Genomic DNA, 20379 nt, shown 5'->3' with positions numbered 1-20379 from the left:
ATCGGAATTGGCCAATAAAATTAAATATAACAGAAATCGTCTTTCGTCTTTAACTTGTACGAAAAATACATGCTAATAATGCATCAATTGGGTTTGTTCAGAATAATAATGCAAATTGTTATTTTAATTAAGATTAAGTAGATGAATTTCACAAAATTAAGTATAAATCAGTCAAGGAGAGGAGATGGAAAAACAGTTTTTTTTTTTTTAACTCCCGTTACTTATTCCAAATATCACTTAAAAATGTTATGAATGAAATAACTTGGGCTAAATGGAAAATAAAAAAATTTTTTTTTTATTTACGTGAATGATAAAAAAACAAGTCGATTTGTCGTAAGTCAATTTAGTTTACTGTAAATCCACATTTTTTTCGTTTCTTATTTACGAGTGATAAAATCATTCACTCGTTTTTCAGTTTTTCAAAATAGTGTGAGACTACCTTTAGATCATTATCTATTTTGAATGCCGTAAAATCAAGCGGTGTTTGAGTAAACTAAAACAATTAAATGTCAAATATAAATTAAATTACATTGAATTTTTTTTAAATATAAAAAATGTCACGTAATTTAACGCAGTCGAAAGAGGCATTATTGAAATCGTATACAACACGTTTAAAAGATGATGTTAAAAGTATGTTAGAAAATTTTGAAGGTTAGTGCTTGATAAGAAATGTTTTACTTTTAACATAAAATTGAAACTAAAAACCAAAAATTTACTTTTAGAAATAGTAAAATTAGCTAAAGGAGAAAATGAAACTCAATTATCTAGAATGACACAATGTGAACAAGATACATATGAAATGCATGTACGAGCAGCTAATATTGTTCGCGCTGGTGAATCTTTAATGAAACTGGTTTCAGATATTAAACAATATTTAATATTAAACGATTTTCCATCTGTAAATGAAGCAATTACTCAAAATTCTAAACTATTCAGGTAAGCCAAGTCAGCTATATTAGAACACAAGCGGGTTTTGAGCGTGAGTTCAGTTTAGATTTAAAAAAAACACAAACCTAGGTTAATTCGACCCAACTAACTCAACTTGGGGACACTCCGATACGCAAACACAGTCATGTGTTCAGAGCGTATTTAACTGTGCACGAATATCTTTATCATATCAAAAATTTATATGATTCTTTACTTATTTTTGAGACACGATATGTTTTGCTTTTTTACATTTTTTTGTTTTAAATAGAGGCCAAGATTTGTATTGTATTTTTTGAGGTGTGGTTTTTTGGTAGAAAAATCTAAACGGTTGGTTTTTGTTTAGTTTAAAACTACTATCATATTTTTCGATTCGCTATATCGCCAAAATATACACCTTTTTCTTCTAGAAAAACATAGATGTTACTCAAATCAATTTTTTGTTTATTTTTGAAACAGAGAATTTTGAATGTATTGTGAATGAAAAATTTAAATCATAGTATCTTTTTGTATTAACTTCCACAAAGTTATTTTTTATACGAAACATATTTCGAAAATTGTTTAAATTCAATAGTGATAATTCGTTGAACAGAACACTTTGAGTTTTCAATTAAGAATGATAAATTTTCAAACTTAAACAACATGTGTATGAGATATAAATATTTTTTAATTTAAAAGAGTATTTTATGGAAATTTGTGTGGAATTTGATACCAACCAAATGGCAATCTCAGTTTGGCTGATCAGCGCGACATAATTAATATCATATTGAGTGTTCAGTCCGAGCTATTAACCGTGGTCTACATGATTTTCATTGACTCATATCGTAAATATGAGTCTATTATTCATTGTTTCGTAAAAAGTTTTAAATCTATTACTTCAATAATCTAAAAATACGAACCTCGTCGAAACGTGATATTTAAACTAGAGCCCTTAGAAGAAAACAAAAAAATATATAGTATATCCACTTAGTCTTGGGAAACATCCCTGTGGAGAAGGTTTGTGCGTTTGCGTCACCTCTAGCCTTGAAAGAATTATGTATCAAGAGCAAATATTATATCCGTTAACGGGTCGCTTTCAACTAAAAAACGAAGTACTTAAAAGTTCTGGTGCAAGAGCATTGATTGTCGCACTCAGTTATTGTTTTTTTTATTTAGATTGCTTTTGCACGAAGCTTTTATTGTTAATATTTATTCACATTCGTAAGGACAATATCTTTTTTTTATGTTTTAGGACCAAACAAGCAGAATGCGATCAAAAATTAATGTCATTAAGAGATGATATGGCATGCGATTTGTATGACCTAGAAGAAGAGTATTATACTAGCATGTTTAAGTAATTTATAAGTTAAATTTAAAACATAATTAATATGTGATATTATTTAAGTACGTATTCGGAAATAAGTTTAATATTTAAATATTTTTAAATAAACAACATATGTGGTATTTCTATCTTTTATACATTGACTGTAATCCTTTCAGCAAATAGACTCGCAAAATTAAAAGAAAAAAACTTTGTAAATGATTTTACAAAAGCTTTCATTCTCATTTTAGGTTAATTTGAAAAACTTGAACTTAATAATTTTTTACTTATATTTAGCATTCACTTGTAGCTATGATTTACGTGATTAAATATTCGTTGCATGCAGCACCATTTCATCATATTATTATACCATGCATATGAAATATATCAAGGTATACTAAGTTTAGTCCCAAGTTTGTAACGCTTAAAAATATTGATACTATGAACAAAATTTTGGTATAGGTAAAATCACCTAATAAGTCCATTTCCTGTTATCTGTCTGTCTGCCCGCCTGACAACACGACAGTTCAAAAACGAAAAAAATATCATATTGAAATTTTTACAGCGTGCTCAGGACGTAAAAAGTGAGGTCGAGTTCGTAAATGAGCAAAATAGGTCAATGAGGTCTTGGCTTATTCTGTCCGAGATTGAAAAAAAAAAACTAGCGTCTAGAGAAAAAAACTAAGCATCTAGAGAAAAAATCACAAGAGTAAATAAAAATCCTTATATATTTTTAATTTTGTTTTATTTTTTAAATTTTCTATCCTATTTTTTCTTTCAGAACAAAATTATCAATTGATTAATTATTTAGTAAAGGTAACTATTAATTTAATTATATCTTAATATATGATCCGGGTGGGTGTGTGGGTATAGCAATTGCTTCCGAAACCAAGGTACGTTGGTTCGTATTCTGGTGCGGTCAACATTTTTACTTTTAAATGAATTTTTCCTGATGTTAAAAATTTTCCATTTTTTTTATAGTTTAATTATCTATATAACCCGCCCTCTTGTCATAAATAACGTCAGTTATATATATGTCATAAATCACTATTCTGTCAGGGGGTAGGAATTAAAATAATCATAAATACATCTCACTCTTTAAAGTCATGTTCTCCTGTAACAAAATTTTAAAAATTTGTATAAAAATGGCTTGGTTATGCTTTTTAATGGGAGAACATGTCATATAGTTTATCCCACTCATATTCTCCTATTACAAAATATTAAAATTTGTATTTATTTATAAAATTAAAAATCGCTCGTTAGGACTAAAATATGAAATTTTGTAACAGGAGAACATGTTTTAAATTTTATCCCATTTTTTAAATAACATATTTGCCTATTACAGAATATTCAAAAAATCCTTATTTTGCTTGCTTTTTTGTTGTACATGCTAACATTTATTTATTCTTGTTATGTGAAATTTTATAAGATTTTGTAACAGGAGAGCACATTATTTCACAAAAAAAAAATTATGTTAGTCCCACTTTCCTACTTATGTCATAAATCACTCTTGTCAGGGGTGGGGTATTAAAATAAAATAAAATATAATCGCTCTCTTACTTATTTGTCGCTTTTGGTTCTCATAACAATTATCTAAAATAAAAAGGCTATCTCGGCATAATAATTAATTTAATTTAAAATTAATCGGAGCATTGCTAGATACGAACCGAGATACTCTGTAACCGGAGGCTATTAGGCTAGCCACTACTCTATCTTTGACATATATTTTAGTATCAATAATATAATATAGCTTCTACTCACCTTTTTTCAATAAACTTAATATTTATTTTTCTTTTACTGACCTTTTTTCATTACCCATTATGATTTTACTTACCATTATGTATTTCTTTTAACTTTTTTTTTCAATAAACTTACCTATAAATGAATAATTGTAGTAATATTTTGTTTAAAATGTACATTCTGTTTGATATTCCTGAAATCGATGTAAAGGATAAAAGATAAAGGTAGGTATAATATTGAATAATAATAATTAAACCGGAAAAATTGATAAAAACGATATTTTATTATATATATTTGTACATATATCACCTAAAATAAATAAGAATGAATAATGGTTATTTTATAGAGTATAAAATCATTTTTCGGGATAAGATAAGATTAGATATTAAATTGATATATTGAAATTGTTAAAACAATATATTTTTAATACGAAATGTTTAACCAAAAATTTTGTGTTCTTCCCACTATTCTGTAACAAAACAAAAAATATTATTTATTAGAACGAAATTTTTAATACACATTTGTAAAAGTTTAATAATTTTATCAGATAGGAGCGAAAGACATTGCAATAGTAAGGCATCATTATCAGCATCAGCTGAACTATAAGGTCATCATTTTGAATATCGATGGAATTGATTTATCAGAAACAAACTCAAAATATTAAAAATAAACTTACATTGAATTTTAATTCTCGTTCTTAATTATTTTCTTGTTTGAGTGTATCGTCTTTTGCATCTGTAAATAAAAACGAAAGTTTAAATAGTTGTTTTAAATTTTTTATCTAGTTTTAAATACCGCCTTTAGTTAAAATCAGATAGGAGCGAAAGACATTGCAATAGTAAGGCATCATTATCAGCATCAGCTGAACTATAAGGTCATCATTTAGAATATCGATGGAATTAATTCATCAGAAACAAACTCAAAATATTAAAAATAAACTTACATTGAATTTTAATTCTCGTTCTCAATTATTTTCTTGTTTGAATGTATCGTCTTTTGCATCTGTAAATAAAAACGGAAGTTTAAATAGTTGTTTTAAATTTTTTATATAATTTTAAATACCGCCTTTAGTTAAAATCAGATAGGAGCGAAAGACATTGAAATAGTAAGGCATCATTATCAGCATCAGCTGAACTATAAAGTCATCATTTAGAATATCGATGGAATTAATTTATCAGAAACAAACTCAAAATATTAAAAATAAACTTACATTTAATTTTAATTCTCGTTGTAATTTTCTTCTTTCAGTGTATTGTATTTTGCATCTGTAAATAAAAACGAAAGTGTAAATGGTTGTCTTATTTTTAATATAATTTTAAATACTGTCTTTAGTTAAAATCAGATAGGAGCGAAAGACATTGCAATAGTAAGGCATCATTATCAGCATCAGCTGAACTATAAGGTCATCATTTAGAATATCGGTGGAATTAATTTATCAAAAACAAACTCAAAATATTAAAAATAAACTTACACTGAATTTTAATTCTCGTTCTTAATTATTTTCTTGTTTCAGTGTTTCTGCTTAACTCAATAATTTACCTTTGGTTGATTTTCATCCAATGGTTTTTTAAGCAATGGCAAGGATTCCTAGAACAAAAGTAGGTTTTAAAATTAACAATCAAGTTAACATAAAATAATTTTTTTTAAACAACGAAAATAATCAGCTAGAGCTAATATATTATTATCATGTAAAAATTTCATTACAAAAATAGTCATCATAAATTAAGTACTAAAAATATATTTTAAATGAAGAGTGTTTTTTCTTAATAATTAAGGTGCATATTTGTTTAAAAAAAAAAAGTCTACGAAACTTCGTGTGTAGCTGGCTTCCTTTTGACGAGTCTGTGTAAACGAATTTTTATTTACGAAAATGTTTAATTGAATTCCTCCAATTTTAAGGATTTTTTGTTAATTGTTGAGTTGGACTGATTTCTTTTCCACGAAAAATATCCTTAGCAAGATATTTTTGAAGAAAATGTCATCCGAATTTGACTATCTTAGAACAAATATTAACAAAAATTGCGTGAACGAAACAAAATAAAAAAGAATACGACTCCATAAAATTCGGGTTGTAATTGAAGGCTTAAACTTTACAATTTATGAACACGTAATTCTTCAACTGCATGTTACAGTTTGATTTTGTATTGCATTTTTGTAGCTAATCTAAACAATATTTTAAAGAATGGTCGGGAAAAGGATCACAAGGTCCAAAAACCCCGCAGACCTGTGCTAATTCGAACCCATTATAGGTACGGCCAACCCTTGGATTACAGGGTGAGACTACGTGAGAGAAAATTCTGAATCCGTGACTCTAACTGCTTATCCACGGATATCAGTGTTTGCAATAATAAGCGGGTGGCGATAGACACTCCGTTTTTTTAAATCTGATTTACGTAAAAAAAACATTTGATTTATAATTAATACATTAATGGAACAATTATTAAAAATTTTTAAATTTACCTGATGTTGTTGATATTTGATTTCTTCACACGTGTTCCTTTTTAATTCCATTACATTACTGAAACAAACAAAAAATCAAATAATTAACTAAAACTTCAGCATGGGAGATATTAATAAATAAAATTATGTAAAAAATCAGCTAGAGCTAATACAAATATTATCATAAAAAATTTCAGCTTTAAATAAAAATGGTCATCATTAATGGATTTATAGTGAGTTTTGAAAATTTCTTTAAAAAGTATAACATACCACAGATTATAGTTTTTAATTTAAAACAGATCTGCAACTTCCTGTAAAATTTTTACTATTTTCGTTCTCTGAAAGCGCGTTTCTCCAGGTGGCTCTCCACGTTATATTCGTGTAGGGCCATCTATTAGTTTTGATAATAATTTATCCATTTCAATGGTTGTTGGGGAGACAATATTTTATATATTTTTAAATAAACAACACGTCTTTCAAAATTCGTTTGCATGTCATTAAAATTCGTTAAATTTCTTTCTGTTTATTCTCAATTGATTGTCGTTATTAAAATTTTGTGGATTATTTGAATGGTGGAATTATTTAAATATTTTGGCCGTTTTCATTGTGCCCCTGTTCATTAACTAATTGGTGTAATTTAGTCGTTTTAAGTGTATTTATATTATTTTCCGATTTTTATGGTATGTACTGAGTTTATTTTAGCGGTTAGGTCTTGTTAATCGTGTTGATTACATTTAGGTAGTGTTTAATTGTGATTATAATTGACTGTTAACGAAATAAAATGATTTTACATTGCATTTAACTTACATCAAACTAACAAGTGAAAACAAACAATTGACTGAGTTAATTGTTGAAATACCATGTATAGGCAGTGTTGATAACTCTGTCACATTTCACATACATACATATCTGACATATTTAACTGATATTCTCATATAATGCGCAAGTGTTGATGCGCACTCGTTTGTTTTTTTGACGTCACGTAAATAACAAAAGATACTCACTTTGATATTAATACATACTATAAAATTTGTACCTAATTAACGCCCTCGTGGGTAAACAGTGATGTTTACAAAAAAATGTTTCAAACAAAAGTTGTTTATTTTTTTGTAAGGAACATTTTTTACATTTAAACTTTTATTCTATCTCTAACGGTTTACAAGATGGGTACTACGGACCCATGACCCAATTGACCCATGTTCCTCATTTACGAACTTGACCTCACTTTTTACGTCCTAAACACGCTGTAAAAATTTCAGCTTGATATCTCTTTTCGTTTTTGAGTAATCGTGACCACAGACGGACGGACGGACGGCCGGACGGACGGCCGGACGGACGGACGGACAACCGGAAATGGATTAATTAGGTGATTTTATGAACACCTATACCAATTTTTTTTTTGTAGCATCAATATTTTTAGGCGTTACAAACTTGGGACTAAACTTATAATACTATGTATATTTCATATATACATGGTATAATAATTAATTGTTATTAATAAAGTTAATATTAAAATAAATGCTATATTATTTCAAATGTTACAATAAATTATGATTTTATTAATATTTGTTATTTTATTTAAAAATCTTCACTTTATTTAATTAGAAGATAAATAAATACAAAAAAATGTAAAAAAAAAATAAACTGAATAGAAATATTTCGAATAGTACCTAATTCCCGCCATTTAAAAAAAAAATAGTTTATTGTAAGTGCCTTTCTCCAGGGGGCTTTTGGACAACATTTCATGTACAGTACCTATCTATTTATGTAATAAATTATAATCTGTGCAATTGTGTAAAAAATCAGCTAGAGCTAATACAAATATTATCATAAAAAATTTCAGCTTTAAATAGAAATGGTCATCAGTAATTAATGGATTTATAATGAATTTTAAAAATTTCTTTAAAAAGTATAACATACCGTTTTCTTAAATTTTGCTTGGATGAATAAACGCTCCATATCAATTCCTTCTTTTGCATTAACAGTACGCCTTTGAACATAATTATTAAAAATAACCTCAAAACCACAATTTGTAAAAATTTCGGCAAGCTTATCACGTGAGAAGTAATACGACCTGAAATTATTTAAAAAAAATTTTTGTAATTGTTGATAAAAAAACGTATGCTAGATAAACGAAATGAACATATTCTAGAGAATATCTTAATTATCTATTCCGTCAATTTTACTACAATTTAAAAAACATTGGTCTACTGTATAATTAATTACCTCGTTCCATCCTGCCGCATATAAAAATTTTCAGCAATCTTATGACCCGGTTTGAATCTTATTTGAGCCAAATCATACAATGCATAATCTCTGAACAAAACTATTCCACCTGGTTTTAGAACTTTATAAATATTCGATACAGTCGCCGTAAATTTTTCAGGATGTATAGCCGATAATACAAAAATTAAAGATACAATATCAACACTATTTAACGCGACCACTGATAAAATATGTTCGGTTGTAATATCAGTTTGAAACGCGATTACACGTGTTTCATCATACAATTTATTCGATTTAACTAGATCAATCGCTTTTGAAGATAAATCACATGCGTAGACAAAGAAATTAATATTATCTTCAATTAATGGAAATATAAAATTTCCCACACCACATCCAATTTCCAATAAAACACGCTTTTCATCGCTTAATTCGGCAAGTTCGAAAAATTCGCGTGTTACCCAATGACGATCTTTAAAAAAACGGTTTTCGTTACGTTTGTAAAACAAATCCCAATGTTTTTTTGCTTCTATTTCAAGTTTATTTGCTTGAAAATCAGATACCAGTCTTGTGTCTTGCATTTGTAATTTTTGTATTTCTGATTCCGTTAATATTCGATCTTGTGTTGGATTAAAATCGTCGGTTATTTCATCCATCTCAAACAATTGTACGCTTAGTTATTTATAAATATACACTTAATATAAGCTTTTATAAATTTTACGCAATATTTATGAAGTTAAAGTATAGATTAAGTTTTAACTTTAAATTTTTTTCTAACCTCTCGAACTATTATTCCATACTGACTATGATTATATTCCGTTAGGTTACATTACTATTACTCAACCGGAAGATAGCAACTTTATTTTATCTATGGATAACAATAAACAACCGTAGTCTGTAATTTTTTCATTTTCAATATTCTAAAAAAAAAAAAATAATTCCCCTAGTATTTATTAAGGTTGTTAGAAAGCTCAGTGAGAGCCAACTGTCATCATTTGACAAAACACAGACGTATTAAAAAATATTGACCTCTAATATATAAAACATGCATTTGTTAAGTTTTAGTTTGAGCCATGGATATAAGAATATTTTAAAAGGGATGGAGTATAACCGAGTGAGGTGAGTCTCACTCAGGGGGAAGAGGCAGGGTATCATTGTGCCTACTTTCTATTGGCCGTTAACTAGACGCATGCTGAAAGTATGCTCAAAGCCTTCTTTAGGTTAGACTCAGCTCCATTGACGTCAAACGCCAGCGTTGGATGATGGCAAACCAAATAGAAAACATATTTTCCGAAGTAAATCAATAAAACAGTTTTTGATTCCAATCATTCCATGTGCACAACAAAGTTCAACGTTCGGTGGTGGGAATTAATTAAAAGCCATGTTAGATGCCGTTTAAGGCACGGCGATAAGCAAATACAGCTTCATTTTGTTAACATGTTTTTGCTAGCTGACCTTTGTCGCCGTGGGTATAAGAATGCATGAACGTATTATTAAAAAAAAAAAAAACATAAAATAATTTAAATAATTTTTATTTGTAATATCTGTTAACTTGGCAGTTATAAAACTATGTATATTTTTTTTAGCACATACCTATTTTAAATTAATTTAATTATAATTACTAAATAGTTTAAATTTATTGCTATAAATAACAAAAGCCATTTATCAATAATTTTTATAATTAACTGCGAGAAAAGTGATTAAAACACTTCCACTTTTTAAAACATTTCAAACTCACATAATTCAATTTTTTGTTTTTTACATTCACTATTAAATAGATCTGTTTTTGTTTTATTCTTAAATAGAATTTTATCAAATGTTTTCATTAACAGTATATTTTCTATATCGTTGTTTTTCGGTAGGTACAATAGTTCAATTGTAAAACGAAGCTACACAATTAACAAAGATGCAAATAATAACTTGTTTTTATAAATAAATAAAAAAAAAGGGAGAAATTAATTTATGAGGTTTTTTTATCCATTTTTAAGAGGCTTGAGGTGGTAGCAAGATCATATATTTCACTTATCGATCTTCAAAATTGATGATGAAGGTTCTCAAGAACTCGTCCTCTTTTTTGGTCAAACAATCAAAAATTGGTATATTGAAAATTTCTTGATAATTTTCAATATACCCTATGTAAATAGGCCCTATGTAAATAAAAAAATTCATTAATTTGTTTTTGAAACCGTAAAAAGATTGAAAATTGTCAAAAACACAAATTAAGTAATGTTGTTGTTCTCTAAAATTTAAGACTATTCTCGCATAGTTTGAATAGGCACCTACAATCTGTTAAATAAGTACCGAAAGTTATAATTTAAATAGTTCATGATAAATGGAACTGAGCGTCGAAAGTGACTATTCTTCCAGAAAACTTCCAAGCCATAGAAAAAGTGAAGGAAACTGTACTTAATATTCTTCAAAGAGCACTTAGACTGTAGGATCAATATGAGTTTTCAATCCATTCCTTCCATTTTGGTGAATAATTTGGCCATGAATCTACCACACTATAATGCACGACCGAAATCAAAATTGTAAGGATTTGAGTCGATCAAGTAGGTACGTAAAACAAAATAAGCAGAAAATTATATTGATTAAAATCTATAGAAAGTTTTTCGAAGGCTAGAAAAACGACGTGTGTTGCGTCAAATTTGTCGAAGGAGATATAGTATATAAATATTAATGATTGAATGAACATCTTTTCATGGACAGAATAGTATATCATAATTGTTTTTTAAAATAATATATTTCACTTATAGATGAAAGTAAAAATTTTCTAATTTCGTATTCTAGATCTTCAGAAATTTATATAATCTTAATTTATGGATCTATTTTATTTTAATAAGAAAACCTTTTTACTAACGATTTAATAAGGCTTTACCAAATATTAGATAAGGTAAAATTTTTAAATGAATGTAATAAAAATTTTTTACTAAATGGCACTTGAAAAACTTGGAAAGAAACTAAATTATAATCTAGTTGGAAAAATGGATATACAAATTATGCTCGATTCATATCTTAAGCAAATGAAATGTTAATGAAAACATTTTACAAAAATCTATTCAAGCGAACACTACCCAAATTTTTTTAAGTATTCACTGACATTACACTATGAATCATAAATTCCGTTGACACTGGTGTTTGTTCTGAATCGGTGGTTGTTGTAACTATCGATGTTTTATCAGATTGGCTTGAATGTGTCGTTGAAGTCGGTGTGATCACTAAATCATTACGATCATTCGTAATAATTTCTTCAGGTTTTCGAATAAAATTACTGCTACTAATTTGTGTATAATCAATAATAGGAACAATTCGTACATTTTCATTTGACTCCCATGAATTATTGCTAGAATTAGAACAATTTGATGATGTATATACTTTAGAATTACGTCGCCGCTTTTTTGCCTTTGACGAAGATGTTGTAATCGTATCACTTGTATCTAATGTAAATTTATTTTGTTCAATGTCTTTAATATCACAATCGGTTTTACGTTTTGATTTTGTCGTATATGAAAAATCTTCAACTTCACTTGTGAAGGCTGACATATCGTAGATAAAATCTTTATTGACTGGTTTTACTCGATTTCGTACTGGTCTCGAAGAACTGATATTTGTTGAAGTTTTTATACTGTCGTCAGTATTACTTGTTGATGGCGCGCTAGACAAAATTATTTCATTCGACAATTTTTCAATTGTTTCATTAGATAATTTTGTTTCAACAATTAAATCACTTGAAAATTTTGACGTGGATTCTACAATTGTCGATGTAGGTGGTAATGGATCAACTTCAGAAGTGTTCATTGATGGTGGTAGATCACATGTACTATTACTTGATTCAATTGAACTAGATGAAATATTAATTTTTTGGCTTGGCTCACTATTGCCGATTATCATTTCCATTATTAAATTTCGCGAAAATTCATTTTGTACATTACTATCTTCATCATTTGCCGCAACTGTTGATGAGGTTGTACTTTTTGCATCCTCCATATTTTGATTTTCATGTTTTGTAGAATCATCGTCACTATCATCTAACGTGATTATTTCTTGAGGGGTTGTATTCAATGGTAAAAATACTTTCGATGAATAACTATCAGATTCTGTTTCGGGCATACGTGTTACAAACTTTTTAATAACATCCAACGTAGCATGGTGAGTTGTTTGAGCATGAACTATGGCTTCACGTTTGTCAAAACACATAAAATCACAGCGTAAACAACGGAAACGTTTCCAACTGAAATGTATAGCCATGTGACGGCGTAACGATGCTAAGGAACTATATCGATAATCGCATGGCATACAAACAAATTTTCGACCTACATTTGTGAAAGCTTTCATTCTTACGGCAAGCATATCATTGATAAATGTTGGACCAATTGGTTTTAAATTATCATCGTTTATGTTTTCTAATGTCATATTATCTTTATCTGTTGCCGAAATGCTACTGCTGTCTTTTTCAGAATTTTTATCAGTTGGCAATGACGTGTCTACATCATTAAAAATTACTCTACTAACAGTTGTTTCTGTTGTTGGAGGTGTTGGAGTCGGAACTATTGGAGGTGTTGTTTCTTCGGTATCAGACACTCCAAGTGGATCTTTAACCGGCACTTCTTCTAACGAGTCATCATCCGATAAAATTAATTTTAATGAATTGATGCTCGATGAGTTCTTACTCGATATCGTTTCTGTGAAAATAAAAATGTAATGATTTAGAAATCAGTTGTAGCTAGTTTATATTAGAACTAAACAGTATAATAATGAGAAAAAGTTGGTCGAGTTTATTACTACTAAAAATTGCATCTCAAAATATCTCAAATATGTGAAAGGACAATATTGGATATATAGAGTATTTTAAGGCTTTGGAAAAATTCAATTGTAATTTTTCTATATTATTATTTTTTATCAAAAACTTGAAGATATTTTATGCAAGAACATCTTTTAATTGTTTTGAATAATAATTACCTTTCTCAACGAATATATTTTCTGTTATGATTTCGGCTCTAGACGATGACCGTGATTCATTTGGAGTTACATCATAACTATTCTTTTCTGGTGTGGAATCTTCATTGTTCGATTTTTTCTTCATAATTAAATTCTTTTTAACTACACTTTTCGACTTGGCTGATGATGATTTATCATCAGATTGTGCAGCGCGTTTAATTTTATTACAGGCTGCAATACGTTTTTGACACATCAACGAGTGTGAATGCAAGGCTGCTTTTCGTTCAAAACGTCGGCCACATCCGCCACAACATTGCAAATCATTATCACATTCTAAATTCTCCATCCATTCTTCATTTTTTTTATGTAAGCGTTCTTGTTCTGAAAGTACAATTTCAGTATTTGTATCAGGTTTTATTTTTCTAATTGGTGCTTGATCCATTTGATAAGAACTGTTTTGTACAGTATCACGTAGTTTTCTTACTTCACTTGATGTTTTACGATGGACTTTAAATAAATGACGATACACACCCCATGGATTCACAAATGTTTCAGCACAATCCGGACATGGATAAACTAGACGATTTTCACTATGTTTTGTATTTAAGTGAAAACGTAATGTTTTTCGAGTTGAAAATTTCTGGTTGCCTTAAATTAAAATATATTTTTATGAAAATAAAAAGTTCATGAATCGGAAAAATAGTTAATAGAAGATGTATACAGTGTGTACACCGATGGAACAAGTAAACAAAAGATATTTGGAGTTTATTCCTTAAGAATCGATTTTCATATTAAGAGCCCGATATGAAAAAAAATTTGAGGAGTAAAATTCTAGTGATCGAATGACCCCGTTACGTTTTTTGTGAGCAAACTATCGTGTGAACTTTTCACTTTTAGGTCATGTATGTGTATACGTATAACATACAAAGCATCTATTGTTCGAAACTGACAATTACCTGTCGGACACTGTACACAGTATAGTTGTTACCCACCGATACAAAATGACTATATAGCTACTCAGCCAACGTGCATCGTACGTTTTCGAGTTACCATATATGTATAAATTATACTACATAGTACGTACAACAGACAAAGCATCTATTTTTTGAAACTGACAGCACTCTATACAACACTCAAGGAGTAAGCTCCAGTCGTGCGTTACTCATTTTTTACGTCCTGAGCACGCTATATTCACACGCTAATTTCAGCTCAATATCTCTTTTCTGTTTTGAGTTATCGTGCTGATATACGGACAGACAAACAAAGACGGACTAATTAGGTGATTTTATGAAGACCAATACCAACATTTTGTTCGTATCATCAATATTTCTAAGCGGTATAAACTTGGGACTTAAATTAGTATACCTTGATATACATTTCATATATACAGGGTATTAAAAATTTTCATAAATCCAAGATAACCATTCATCGATCATATAATATTAACAGATATCCAAATATTAACAAAGAAAAAACAATCTCTATTAATCGTCTCCTCAACGATACCAATTTCATAGAATGGGCAGATTGAAATTGTAAGGGTTCCGTTTTTACTAATTGGCTACGGAACCCTAAAAATATATAAGGAATAATTAGATTCTCGTTGCATAAATAAAAACCGTAAAGTATTTAGCTTAAAAAAACACAAAATTAGAAGAAGATACTTACATTTTTCACATTCGAGTTTGCCATTATAAGAATCTTCATTCATGAAGTCCATTTTAAAATCATTGTACACCGTGTTAGGACTCTTCGTGGATGTTCTGAATCCTAAGCAACGACCATCAGGACCTATAACAGCCCCACCATCATTTTCCATCATATGCAATTCCATGACCTTAAAGAAAATACATTATTTATGTTGGAGTCTTTAAAAGGTTCTGAAAGTCAATCCCAAAAAATAATTTGACGCTTTTTACGAAGAGTATCTTCTTTCTAAAAGTATCATGGCGGATAAATTTCTTATGAATCTTAATGAAATAATTAAATTTTTGAGACTAAAAATAAAAGTGAGATTTCATCTGCTGTCCGAGTCTATCGTATATGTTAAAAAAATCATTGATAAAACAATACATGAAATAAATCTAACAAGAAATTTTGTAATTGTCGAAGAGTGGTCGTTTTTCTTTTCGCCTTTTCAAAAATTGCAAACTTCTTACCGATTTTTTTATGTAATGCGTTGTCACTTCTTTTAAAATAAACCACAGAAAAAAACAATTTCCAAACACGAAAATAGAAAAACTCTATTACCATAAATTCGAGACTTCAAGGTTTTTGATTTGAAAATTTGTATTATTTTATTCTTGAATTCACGCCAAATTAAGAATTTAAGCCCCCCTCCCCCTTCTTTGTGTTGGAAACATCATTAAAATCATTTCATTACATTTTCCACTTTTCATAAGTCATGCGACTTGTTATTTTTTACAGGATTCAATGAATTCCGCTGATAAATTAGTAAAAAATCAACAGATAGTTTTCGAAGAGATTTACTGAATCTGACAAGAAAAAGGCACCTGAATGGTGGTTATCTTCGTAAAAAGCATCGAAATGATTTATAAATTTAAAATCCTAGACTAATTTTTGTACATAATTTAAATATTTACTTCAGTTTTCATAAATTCCGAGTCATTTTCATATGAATTTTCGCTAATAGTTTGAAACATTCCAGATACTGTTCCTTCCACAGTTTGTAAACTTAAAACATTTTTTATATTATCTTCATGGCTAGTTATGGGTAAATCAGATATTTTAACATTCGTAGTTGGAAATGGATTGGTATCTATTTTCTTCCCTAAACGATCTATTATCGATGATAAATCTTTAGATTTCTTATCGGTTTCTTGATTATCATCTTCTTGTTTCAGTTCGGTTTCGGATTGAATAAATAATTGTTCATCTTCCTGTAAAAATATTTAAAGACATACCGATAAATAAAAAGAAAATGAATATGAAAGATAAAAAAATAATTTTCAAGTTAAAATAAATAGAAAATTTAAATATGAATCGAAGTGGTCGTTGATATAATAGTCTAGGTTGGTCTGATACCGTTCTAGTTCAAGTCAAATTAATGTAACAAAAAGATTACCTGAAAGCGTCTATCTCGATTAAACGTCGACTCATATGTATCTTGGCAATAGACTCGTTTATGAAGTATAAAATTTGCAAGACTTCGGAACAAACTTCGACAAACACGACATTCATATATAATATCGCATTCATTCGATAAATAATCGCGTACTTCTGGTGTCCCATTTTCCAAAACTTTCAATGCTCGAATAAGACCAATCACACTTGTTTCAATTGGTTTCTTTAAAACAGCTTCATCTTGTTTTGTACCATCATTTCCATTTGAATTTGATCCGTCATTTTCTGGCTTACCACCTTTTCGTTGATTTTTGTTTCTCGATTTTAAACGTGAAGCTGGACGTGGTCCTGCCATCTAAACATCAATTATAGCATACACGAATTAAAAACAATTTTTATTTTGAAAGATTTGATAAAATTCAGTTATTGAATTTTTTCAAAGAAAATTCAATAGTTTTGTTAGTCTGTAAATTATTTTATAGGTAGTAGTCTAGATAACTTGATACTTTCTTAATTCATAATGGAACAAATGATGATTCCAAAATATTTTATTAAATTTTATAGGACCATGTGTGAAATCTGTATGTACAAGGTTTTATTGTGGGTCTAAAGGTGTACTTGCATATTTATGGCCACAAATATTAATATATTTGGATAGCTTTTGAATCTAACTACAAAACAATTACAACTATTATAATTTTGTTTGTCTTAACATAAATTTCAACAAAATTACATAAAAATATTTTTAAGGGTTCTTCATATGCATGCCTTGTCTCTCCCAAGAATCTTTTCGATATTTGTAAAATATATTCAATAAAATTTACATGATCAGATAGAATATTTTTTTAAGAATAGAATGCATATATTATTTAACTGTGTATATAATTACCTTATTTTGAATTCTTCAATAAATATTAACTAAAACTCTCCACCATTTTTCTCTGGTAAGTTTTTTGGTAAAAGATTTGACAATACCTTTATATCAATGCCTTATTGTGTGGCGTCATATGTAAGGGGTAAATGTATATTTGTACATATCAATTTTATTATTTATTTAAATAATATTTGATATAAATCATTATAATATTATTGTATGTATCATTCATAAATATTTTTTATCATTTACATAAGATTTAATTCATTTATTGAGAAATATTGTTAAGTTAAATTTAACCCAAATAATTTGTACATTAGGCGCAAAGATTTTATCGGAATGTTTTAAGTAATACAATCCAAAAGTAGGATTATTATTATTAGCAAAGGAAAATAACTGCATAAATATGTTATCGAATCGAATTTTATTTATTTTAAAGGTACGAACAATTAACCTAATTATTTATGTATATCTTTAATTATGGGGTTCTCTTTGATATCCATTATAGAATAAATCAATTTATCAGAATGCACAACAACGGGTAATATATTTTGGATCACACATTACAAGAAATTTTAGCACAAAAAATAAACCAAATATTGCAGAGAAATATGGAAATGACAATAATAGTGGATTTAAAAATTTTCTGAAACGTTTTAATTTATTCGATTACACTTCGATTGTAAGTACATAGCTATTTCAATATTTAAAATGTATTCAATTTTTATCATTTATCCGTATGTATTTCTTGTTTTAGAAATTAAAAGTTTCTGGATATGTTGTGTATGAGTCTATTGTGGATAACACTGATTATACGTCTTTTTTCGAAAAATACAATTTACCTGATACATTTTATACATGGTTCGTTGTCACCGAATTACATATATGGATATTGTCTGTACGAGCATTAGCTGAAGGTGATGATGGAAGAACAATTAGAAATGCTATGATAGAAGCGCTATGGACAGATGTACAACGTCGTGGTAAAAAGCTTTTGGTAAATTTCAACAATTTCAATTGTTTAAAAGGTTTATAAAAAAAAAAAATCTTATAGATTCCATCGTCAGAATTATCAAGACAGATTAATGAATTGGCTGCCCAATTTAATGCAGCTCTTATTGGTTACGATGAAGGTTTATTATCGGAGGATGATCGTATTTTAGCTGGAGCACTTTGGCGACGTATATTTCAACAAAAATGTTCTAGTGCACAAGAATTAGATGCTCTAACAGAATATGTTAGGCATCAGGTATTTTCCATTTTGCTTTAGTATATAAGTTAGATTTTTGGGTAAAACTTCAATTATTTATTTTTAGATATCACATTACGATAAGTTATCAAAAGAAGAATTATTTGAGAGACGTGATAATATCATATGGTCCGATGGAAAATGATAATAGTTTTATAGATATTTTATTGTTGAATAATTTATTTTGTTAATAAATAGTTTTTATTATGTCGTTTGAATTTAATTTTATTAATATTTCTCAATAATGAAATTTTTATTAAAAAAATGTTTACTTAACTTATATAATAGACACAGCCAAATTTTAATTCAAGTTTAAGAGAACAAGAGGAAGTATCAAAAAAAAAATTGAGAATGTTGATTGATAGTTATAGAACCATAGCAAAGATTACCAAGCCGATGAAGAAGATGTAGCAACGAGATGAAACATTATTATACCGAAAAATGGATCAATTTTTCCTGGGAAGAAAAATGTGCACTTAAGCTTCTATCACTTTTATAATATCAGTTTTAAGAAACTCGATTCACCTCTTTTTATACCATGCATATATGTAATATGCAAGGTATACTAAGTTTAGTCCCAAGTTTGTAACGTTTAAAAATATTGATGCTACCAACAAAATTTTTGTATAGGTGTTCATAAAATCACCTCATTAGTCCATTTTCGGATGTCCGTCCGCCTGTCTGTGGGCACAATAACTCAAAAACGAAAAAAGATATCAAGCTGAAATTTTTACAGCGTACTCAGGACGTAAAAAGTGAGGTCGAGTTCGTAAATGAGCAACATAGGTCAATTGGGTCTTGACCTATGGGTCAGTAGGATCCATCTTGTAAACCGTTAGAGATAGAACAAAAGTTTAAATGTAAGAAATGTTCCTTATAAAAAAATAAACAACTTTTGTTTGAAACATTTTTTCGTAAACATCACTGTTTACCTGTGAGGGCGCAAATTAGGCGTAAATTGTATAGTATGTATTATATAAATTGTATATGTATGTGCAATGTGATAGAGTAATCAACACTATTTATGCATGGTATTTCAACAATTAACTCAGTCAATTGTTTGTTTTCACTTGTTTGAGTTGATTTTAATTTGGTACTGAACCACGCAGTAAATAGCCAACCGAACCATATTGATTGGAAATTCAACCTATGCACCTGTCTCTTAAGATGCCTGATTGTCTGTTGAATATAATAGCTAGTTGAATTATTCTGAACCTCTAATCGACCAAGTATGATTCAAGTTTAACCATTTCGTGCATATAAATTTATCAGGAAATGGCTGATTCATCATTTTAGTTTGCTGATAACATGTAAAAATGTTGCATTTGCATATATACTTATAAATTTAAACTGACGTGTTGTTTTTAGAAAAATTCTAATACTTAATGGAATAAAAACAAATATTTACTCAAATTAATTAAAGATAATCGTTTCTGTATTTAAAGATTGTCTTTCTTAGAAAAATTAAGTATTAAATTTTAGGTTATGGTTATCAAAATTATTTCGCAATTTTGATTAATTTTTTTAGCAAATTACTATTTGTTCTTCGTCTGTTGAAAAGTAATCTAATCCTTCTATAATCTATAATCCTTCGAATAGCATGAAAGT

General features: G+C 28.5%; 4 protein-coding genes and 4 non-coding genes across 10 annotated transcripts; 2 read left to right on the top strand and 6 right to left on the bottom strand.

Moving 5' to 3' along the window:
• Positions 1–472: 472 nt before the first annotated feature.
• Positions 473–2411, top strand: LOC123293586 (mediator of RNA polymerase II transcription subunit 22). The gene is made up of 3 exons (XM_044874456.1): positions 473–651; positions 723–936; positions 2156–2411. The coding sequence occupies exons 1-3, from the start codon at positions 555–557 to the stop codon at positions 2259–2261; spliced, it is 417 nt and encodes a 138-aa protein (XP_044730391.1). The 5' UTR covers positions 473–554; the 3' UTR covers positions 2262–2411.
• Positions 2412–4286: 1875 nt separating this feature from the next.
• LOC123292479 (tRNA N(3)-methylcytidine methyltransferase METTL6) lies at positions 4287–9336 on the bottom strand. Of its 3 annotated transcripts, none has more exons than XM_044873177.1 (7): positions 8630–9336; positions 8324–8477; positions 6425–6482; positions 5436–5551; positions 5175–5229; positions 4641–4699; positions 4287–4433 (listed from the first exon to the last, which is right to left on the bottom strand). In XM_044873177.1, the coding sequence occupies exons 1-3, from the start codon at positions 9280–9282 to the stop codon at positions 6480–6482; spliced, it is 810 nt and encodes a 269-aa protein (XP_044729112.1). In that variant the 5' UTR covers positions 9283–9336; the 3' UTR covers positions 4287–4433; positions 4641–4699; positions 5175–5229; positions 5436–5551; positions 6425–6479. The 3 variants fall into 3 exon arrangements, with proteins under 3 accessions (XP_044729112.1, XP_044729113.1, XP_044729114.1); XM_044873178.1 differs by lacking the exon at positions 4287–4433 and adding an exon at positions 4908–4966 and having other exon boundaries at positions 4679–4699; XM_044873179.1 differs by lacking the exons at positions 4287–4433; positions 4641–4699; positions 5175–5229 and adding an exon at positions 4908–4966.
• LOC123294346 lies at positions 4500–4588 on the bottom strand. The gene has a single exon (XR_006535093.1). It is a non-coding gene; the product is annotated as a small nucleolar RNA snR60/Z15/Z230/Z193/J17 (small nucleolar RNA).
• LOC123294350 lies at positions 4766–4855 on the bottom strand. The gene has a single exon (XR_006535096.1). It is a non-coding gene; the product is annotated as a small nucleolar RNA snR60/Z15/Z230/Z193/J17 (small nucleolar RNA).
• LOC123294347 lies at positions 5033–5122 on the bottom strand. Its single transcript, XR_006535094.1, has one exon. It is a non-coding gene; the product is annotated as a small nucleolar RNA snR60/Z15/Z230/Z193/J17 (small nucleolar RNA).
• Positions 5294–5383, bottom strand: LOC123294349. Its single transcript, XR_006535095.1, has one exon. It is a non-coding gene; the product is annotated as a small nucleolar RNA snR60/Z15/Z230/Z193/J17 (small nucleolar RNA).
• A 2230-nt stretch (positions 9337–11566) lies between the features above and the next one.
• Positions 11567–17611, bottom strand: LOC123291703 (zinc finger protein 800). The gene is made up of 6 exons (XM_044872084.1): positions 17538–17611; positions 16650–17003; positions 16168–16464; positions 15233–15401; positions 13586–14212; positions 11567–13308 (listed from the first exon to the last, which is right to left on the bottom strand). The coding sequence occupies exons 2-6, from the start codon at positions 17001–17003 to the stop codon at positions 11711–11713; spliced, it is 3045 nt and encodes a 1014-aa protein (XP_044728019.1). The 5' UTR covers positions 17538–17611; the 3' UTR covers positions 11567–11710.
• A 209-nt stretch (positions 17612–17820) lies between these two features.
• Positions 17821–18916, top strand: LOC123293562 (ubiquinol-cytochrome-c reductase complex assembly factor 1). Its single transcript, XM_044874422.1, has 5 exons — positions 17821–17961; positions 18031–18204; positions 18280–18519; positions 18577–18771; positions 18839–18916. Exons 1-5 carry the CDS (start codon positions 17929–17931, stop codon positions 18914–18916), a joined length of 720 nt encoding a protein of 239 aa, XP_044730357.1. The 5' UTR covers positions 17821–17928.
• The last annotated feature ends 1463 nt before the right edge of the window (positions 18917–20379 follow it).

Source organism: Chrysoperla carnea, chromosome 2, assembly GCF_905475395.1.
Source record: "Chrysoperla carnea chromosome 2, inChrCarn1.1, whole genome shotgun sequence".
In the NCBI taxonomy this organism is placed as follows: Eukaryota; Metazoa; Arthropoda; class Insecta; order Neuroptera; family Chrysopidae; genus Chrysoperla; species Chrysoperla carnea.
Note: the sequence above shows the minus strand (reverse complement) of the source record. Positions and strands in the feature narration are given on the sequence as shown.